The sequence below is a fragment of the Scyliorhinus torazame genome, chromosome 5 (assembly GCF_047496885.1).
Source record: "Scyliorhinus torazame isolate Kashiwa2021f chromosome 5, sScyTor2.1, whole genome shotgun sequence".
NCBI lineage: Eukaryota > Metazoa > Chordata > Chondrichthyes > Carcharhiniformes > Scyliorhinidae > Scyliorhinus > Scyliorhinus torazame.
Window position 1 is genome coordinate 2,495,813 of NC_092711.1, and position 7,500 is coordinate 2,503,312.

Genomic DNA, 7,500 nt, shown 5'->3' on the forward strand with positions numbered 1-7,500 from the left:
GGTGGGTGAGTGAGGGAGGGAGCGAGAGTGAGGGAAGGTGGGAGTGAGGGAGGGGAGGATGGAGGGAAGGTGGGAGTGAGGGAGGGGAGGATGGAGGGAAGGTGGGAGAGTGAGGGAGGGAGAGCGAGTGAGGGAAGGTGGGAGTGAGGGAGGGGAGGATGGAGGGAAGCTGAGAGAGTGAGGGAGGGAGAGCGAGTGAGGGAGGGAGAGCGAGTGAGGGAAGGTGGGAGTGAGGGAGGGGAGGATGGAGGGAAGGTGGGAGAGTGAGGAAGGGGTGGTTGGAGACAGACAGGAGAGAAAGTTAACACAATCACTCTCACCTCCAGGCCCGACACATTCTTCAGCTACAGAGACTGACGGAGCAGGATTCACTAACTCTGGGATCACTCCAGGAAAAACAAACAAGGAATCAGGAAAGAGATCCAGATGAGGGAACCGATGATGAACTGTCCACCAGCATTGTAAGATTAATCAGTCACATTCCTTCAAAACCAGGTTAGATACACTCCCAGGACAGGTACAGCACGGGGTTAGATACTGAGTAAAGCTCCCTCGACACTGTCCCCATCAAACACTGCCAGGACAGGTACAGCACGGGGTTAGATACAGAGTAAAGCTCCCTCTACACTGTCCACATCAAACACCCCCAGGACACGTACAGCACGGGGTTAGATACAGAGTAAAGCTCCCTCTACACTATCCCCATCAAACACTCCCAGGACAGGTACAGCACGGGGTTAGATACAGAGTAAAGCTCCCTCGACACTGTCCCCAGCAAACACTCCCAGGACAGGTACAGCACGGGGTTTGATACTGAGTAAAGCTCCCTCTACACTGTCCCAATCAAACACTCCCAGGACAGGTACAGCACGGGGTTAGATACAGAGTAAAGCTCCCTCTACACTGTCCCCATCAAACACTCCCAGGACAGGTACAGCACGGGGTTAGATACAGAGTAAAGCTCCCTTTACACTGTCCCCATCAAACACTCCCAGGACAGGTACAGCACGGGGTTAGATACAGAGTAAAGCTCCCTCTACACTGTCCCCAACAAACACTCCCAGGACAGGTACAGCACGGGGTTAGATACAGAGTAAAGCTCCCTCTACACTGTCCCCATCAAACACTCCCAGGACAGGTACAGCACGGGGTTAGATACAGAGTAAAGCTCCCTCTACACTGTCCCCATCAAACACTCCCAGGACAGGTACAGCACGGGGTTAGATACAGAGTAAAGCTCCCTCTACACTGTCCCCATCAAACACTCCCAGGACAGGTACAGCACGGGGTTAGATACAGAGTAAAGCTCCCTCTACACTGTCCCCATCAAACACTCCCAGGACAGGTACAGCACGGGGTTAGATACAGAGTAAAGCTCCCTCTACACTGTCCCCATCAAACACTCCCAGGACAGGTACAGCACGGGGTTAGATACAGAGTAAAGCTCCCTTTACACTGTCCCCATCAAACACTCCCAGGACAGGTACAGCACGGGGTTAGATACAGAGTAAAGCACCCTCTACACTGTCCCCAACAAACACTCCCAGGACAGGTACAGCACGGGGTTAGATACAGAGTAAAGCTCCCTCTACACTGTCCCCATCAAACACTCCCAGGACAGGTACAGCACGGGGTTAGATACAGAGTAAAGCTCCCTCTACACTGTCCCCATCAAACACTCCCAGGACAGGTACAGCACGGGGTTAGATACAGAGTAAAGCTCCCTCTACACTGTCCCCATCAAACACTCCCAGGACAGGTACAGCACGGGGTTAGATACAGAGTAAAGCTCCCTCTACACTGTCCCCATCAAACACTCCCAGGACAGGTACAGCACGGGGTTAGATACAGAGTAAAGCTCCCTCTACACTGTCCCCATCAAACACTCCCAGGACAGGTGCAGCACGGGGTTAGATACAGAGTAAAGCTCCCTCTACACTGTCCCCATCAAACACTCCCAGGACAGGTACAGCACGGGGTTTGATACTGAGTAAAGCTCCCTCTACACTGTCTCCATCAAACACTCCCAGGACAGGTACAGCACGGGGTTTGATACAGAGTAAAGCTCCCTCTACACTGTCCCCATCAAACACTCGCAGGACAGGGACAGCATGGGGTTAGATACAGAGTAAAGCTCCCTCTACACTGTCCCCATCAAACACTCCCAGGACAGGTACAGCACGGGGTTTGATACAGAGTAAAGCTCCCTCTACACTGTCCCCATCAAACACTCCCAGGACAGGTACAGCACGGGGTTAGATACAGAGTAAAGCTCCCTCTACACTGTCCCCATCAAACACTCCCAGGACAGGTACAGCACGGGGTTAGATACAGAGTAAAGCTCCCTCTACACTGTCCCCATCAAACACTCCCAGGACAGGTACAGCACGGAGTTTGATACTGAGTAAAGCTCCCTCTACACTGTCTCCATCAAACACTCCCAGGACAGGTACAGCACGGGGTTTGATACAGAGTAAAGCTCCCTCTACACTGTCCCCATCAAACACTCGCAGGACAGGGACAGCACGGGGTTAGATACAGAGTAAAGCTCCCTCTACACTGTCCCCATCAAACACTCCCAGGACAGGTACAGCACGGGGTTTGATACAGAGTAAAGCTCCCTCTACACTGTCCCCATCAAACACTCCCAGGACAGGTACAGCACGGGGTTAGATACAGAGTAAAGCTCCCTCTACACTGTCCCCATCAAACACTCCCAGGACAGGTACAGCACGGGGTTAGATACAGAGTAAAGCTCCCTCTACACTGTCCCCATCAAACACTCCCAGGACAGGTACAGCACGGGGTTAGATACAGAGTAAAGCTTCCTCTACACTGTCCCCATCAAACACTCCCAGGACTGGTACAGCACGGGGTTAGATACAGAGTAAAGCTCCCTCTACACTGTCCCCATCAAACACTCCCAGGACAGGTACAGCACAGGGTTAGATACAGAATAAAGCTCCCTCTACACTGTCCCCATCAAATATTCCCAGGACAGGTACAGCATGGGGTTAGATACAGAGTAAAGCTCCCTCTGCACTGTCCCCATCAAACACTCCCAGGGCAGGTACAGCACGGGGTTAGATACAGTATAAAGCTCCCTCTACACTGTCCCCATCAAACACTCCCAGGACAGGTACAGCACGGGGTTAGATACAGAGTAAAGCTCCCTCTACACTGTCCCCATCAAATATTCCCAGGACAGGTACAGCATGGGGTTAGATACAGAGTAAAGCTTACTCTGCACTGTCCCCATCAAACACTCCCAGGGCAGGTACAGCACGGGGTTAGATACAGTATAAAGCTCCCTCTACACTGTCCCCATCAAACACTCCCAGGACAGGTACAGCACAGGTTTAGATACAGAGTAAAGCTCCCTCTACACTGTCCCCATCAAACACTCCCAGGACAGGTACAGCATGGGGTTAGATACAGAGTAAAGCTCCCTCTACACTGTCCCCATCAAACACTCCCAGGACAGGTACAGCACGGGGTTAGATACAGAGTAAAGCTCCCTCTACACTGTCCCCATCAAACACTCCCAGGACAGGTACAGCACGGGGTTAGATACAGAGTAAAGCTTCCTCTACACTGTCCCCATCAAACACTCCCAGGACTGGTACAGCACGGGGTTAGATACAGAGTAAAGCTCCCTCTACACTGTCCCCATCAAACACTCCCAGGACAGGTACAGCACGGGGTTAGATACAGAGTAAAGCTCCCTCTACACTGTCTCCATCAAACACTCCCAGGACTGGTACAGCACGGGGTTAGATACAGAGTAAAGCTCCCTCTACACTGTCCCCTTCAAACACTCCCAGGGCAGGTACAGCACGGGGTTAGATACAGAGTAAAGCTCCCTCGACACTGTCCCCATCAAACACTCCCAGGGCAGGTACAGCACGGGGTTTGATACTGAGTAAAGCTCCCTCGACACTGTCCCCATCAAACACTCCCAGGACAGGTACAGCACGGGGTTAGACACAGAGTGAAGCTCCCTCTACACTGTCCCCAGCAAACACTCCCAGGACAGGTACAGCACGGGGTTAGATACAGAGTAAAGCTCCCTCTACACTGTCCCCATCAAACACTCCCAGGACAGGTACAGCACGGGGTTAGATACAGAGTAAAGCTCCCTCGACACGGCCCCATCAAACACTCCCAGGACAGGTACAGCACGGGGTTAGATACAGTATAAAGCTCCCTCTACACTGTCCCCATCAAACACTCCCAGGACAGGTACAGCACGGGGTTAGATACAGAGTAAAGCTCCCTCTACACTGTCCCCATCAAATATTCCCAGGACAGGTACAGCATGGGGTTAGATACAGAGTAAAGCTTACTCTGCACTGTCCCCATCAAACACTCCCAGGGCAGGTACAGCACGGGGTTAGATACAGTATAAAGCTCCCTCTACACTGTCCCCATCAAACACTCCCAGGACAGGTACAGCACAGGTTTAGATACAGAGTAAAGCTCCCTCTACACTGTCCCCATCAAACACTCCCAGGACAGGTACAGCATGGGGTTAGATACAGAGTAAAGCTCCCTCTACACTGTCCCCATCAAACACTCCCAGGACAGGTACAGCACGGGGTTAGATCAGAGTAAAGCTCCCTCTACACTGTCCCCATCAAACACTCCCAGGACAGGTACAGCACGGGGTTCGATACAGAGTAAAGCTCCCTCTACACTGTCCCCATCAAACACTCCCAGGACAGGTACAGCACGGGGTTAGATACAGAGTAAAGCTCCCTCTACACTGTCCCCATCAAACACTCCCAGGACAGGTACAGCACGGGGTTAGATACAGAGTAAAGCTCCCTCTACACTGTCCCCATCAAATATTCCCAGGACAGGTACAGCATGGGGTTAGATACAGAGTAAAGCTTACTCTGCACTGTCCCCATCAAACACTCCCAGGGCAGGTACAGCACAGGTTTAGATACAGAGTAAAGCTCCCTCTACACTGTCCCCATCAAACACTCCCAGGACAGGTACAGCATGGGGTTAGATACAGAGTAAAGCTCCCTCTACACTGTCCCCATCAAACACTCCCAGGACAGGTACAGCACGGGGTTAGATACAGAGTAAAGCTTCCTCTGCACTGTCCCCATCAAACACTCCCAGGAAAGGTACAGCACGGTGTTAGATCCAGAGTAAAGCTCCCTCTACACTGTCCCCATCAAACACTCCCAGGACAGGTACAGCACAGGTTTAGATACAGAGTAAAGCTCCCTCTACACTGTCCCCATCAAACACTCCCAGGACAGGTACAGCACGGGGTTAGATCAGAGTAAAGCTCCCTCTACACTGTCCCCATCAAACACTCCCAGGACAGGTACAGCACGGGGTTAGATCAGAGTAAAGCTCCCTCTACACTGTCCCCATCAAACACTCCCAGGACAGGTACAGCATGGGGTTAGATACAGAGTAAAGTTCCCTCTACACTGTCCCCATCAAACACTCCCAGGACAGGTACAGCACGGGGTTAGATACAGAGTAAAGCTCCCTCTACACTGTCCCCATCAAACACTCGCGGGACAGGTACAGCACGGGGTTAGATACAGAGTAAAGCTCCCTCTACACTGTCCCCATCAACACTCCCAGGACAGGTACAGCACGGGGTTAAATACAGAGTAAAGCTCCCTCTACACTGTCTCCATCAAACACTCCCAGGACAGGTACAGCACGGGGTTAGATACAGAGTAAAGCTCCCTCTACACTGTCCCCATCAAACACTCCAGGACAAGTACAGCACGGGGTTAAATACAGAGTAAAGCTCCCTCTACACTTTCCCCATCAAACACTCGCGGGACAGGTACAGCACGGGGTTAGATACAGAGTAAAGCTCCCTCTACACTGTCTCCATCAAACACTCCCAGGACAGGTACAGCACGGGGTTAGATACAGAGTAAAGCTCCCTCTACACTGTCCCCATCAAACACTCCCAGCTCAGGTACAGCACGGGGTTAGATACAGAGTAAAGCTCCCTCTACACTGTCCACATCAAACACTCGCGGGACAGGTACAGCACGGGGTTAGATACAGAGTAAAGCTCCCTCAACACTGTCCCCATCAAACACTCCCAGGACAGGTACAGCACGGGGTTAGATACAGAGTAAAGCTCCCTCTACACTGTCCCCATCAAACACTCCCAGGACAGGTACAGCACGGGGTTAGATACAGAGTAAAGCTCCCTCTACACTGTCCCCATCAAACACTCCCAGGACAGGTACAGCACGGGGTTAGATACAGAGTAAAGCTCCCTCTACAGTGTCCCCATCAAACACTCCCAGGGCAGGTACAACACGGGGTTAGAATCAGAGTAAAGCTCCCTCTACATTGCCCCCATCAAACACTCCCAGGACAGGTACAGCACAGGTTTAGATACAGAGTAAAGCTCCCTCTACACTGTCCCCATCAAACACTCCCAGGACAGGTACAGCATGGGGTTAGATACAGAGTAAAGCTCCCTCTACACTGTCCCCATCCAACACTCCCAGCACAGGTACAGCACGGGGTTAGATCAGAGTAAAGCTCCCTCTACACTGTCCCCATCAAACACTCCCAGCTCAGGTACAGCACGGGGTTAGATACAGAGCAAAGCTGATGAATCACTTTGTAATTTGTGGGATGAATCAGATTGGAAAATGTATTCTACAGGATGAGTACATCCACTGTTTTCAGGATAATTGTTTGGAATTCCATGTTCTGGGAACAATCAGAGAGCTGGCTATTCATGTCCTGGTATTGTGCAAGACACAGAATGAATACATGACCCCAGAAATGGAGCCCCAAGGTAGCAGTGATCATAACCTGATTGAATTTGACATCCAGTTTGAGGGTGAGAAGAGTGGCTCTGGGACTGTTGTGTGAAACTGACGTCGAGGCGGTCGTTACCAGGAGTTGAAGGTCGAGCTGGTGATAGTGAGCTGGGAGATTGGAGGAGACAGTCGATAAGGGGAGATGTGGTGGGGGACATTGAAGGGGATGATTCAAAACACTCAGCACATATGCCTTCCCGTGACGAAGAACGATTTTTCACCCACGGCTAACTGAGGAAGTTACAGACAGTAACAGATTGAAAGAAAATGGTGCGGAAATCTGCAATGAGATTTGTGGGTAGGTCAGAGTATTGTGCATAAATTAAAAACCAGCAAAAAGCAGCTAGCAAAAATAACGAGATGAGAATTAGAGTATGAGGGAAAGATAGCTAGGAAAAATAATGAGGGCGAAATTAGAGTATGAGGGGAAGATAGCTAGGAAAAATAATATAGGAGAAATTAGAGTATGAGTGAAAGATAGCTGGGAAAAATAATATGGGAGAATTAGAGTATGAGGGAAAGATAGCTGGAAAATAAGAGGGAGAAATTAGAGTATGAGGGAAAGATAGCTAGAGAAAAATAATGCGGGCGAAATTAGAGTATGAGGGAAAGATAGAGAGAGACAGGTAATGTGGGAGTAATTAGAGTATGAGGGAAAGCTAACTAGAGA

General features: G+C 50.8%; 1 protein-coding gene across 1 annotated transcript in view; it reads left to right on the forward strand.

Moving 5' to 3' along the window:
* Positions 1-7,500, forward strand: part of LOC140422579 (uncharacterized) — a 53,286-nt gene that overhangs the window by 2,522 nt on the left and 43,264 nt on the right. The window contains exon 2 of the mRNA XM_072507586.1: positions 327-461. Coding sequence (XP_072363687.1) covers positions 327-461 — 135 coding nt within the window. The remainder of the gene's footprint in view (positions 1-326; positions 462-7,500) is intronic.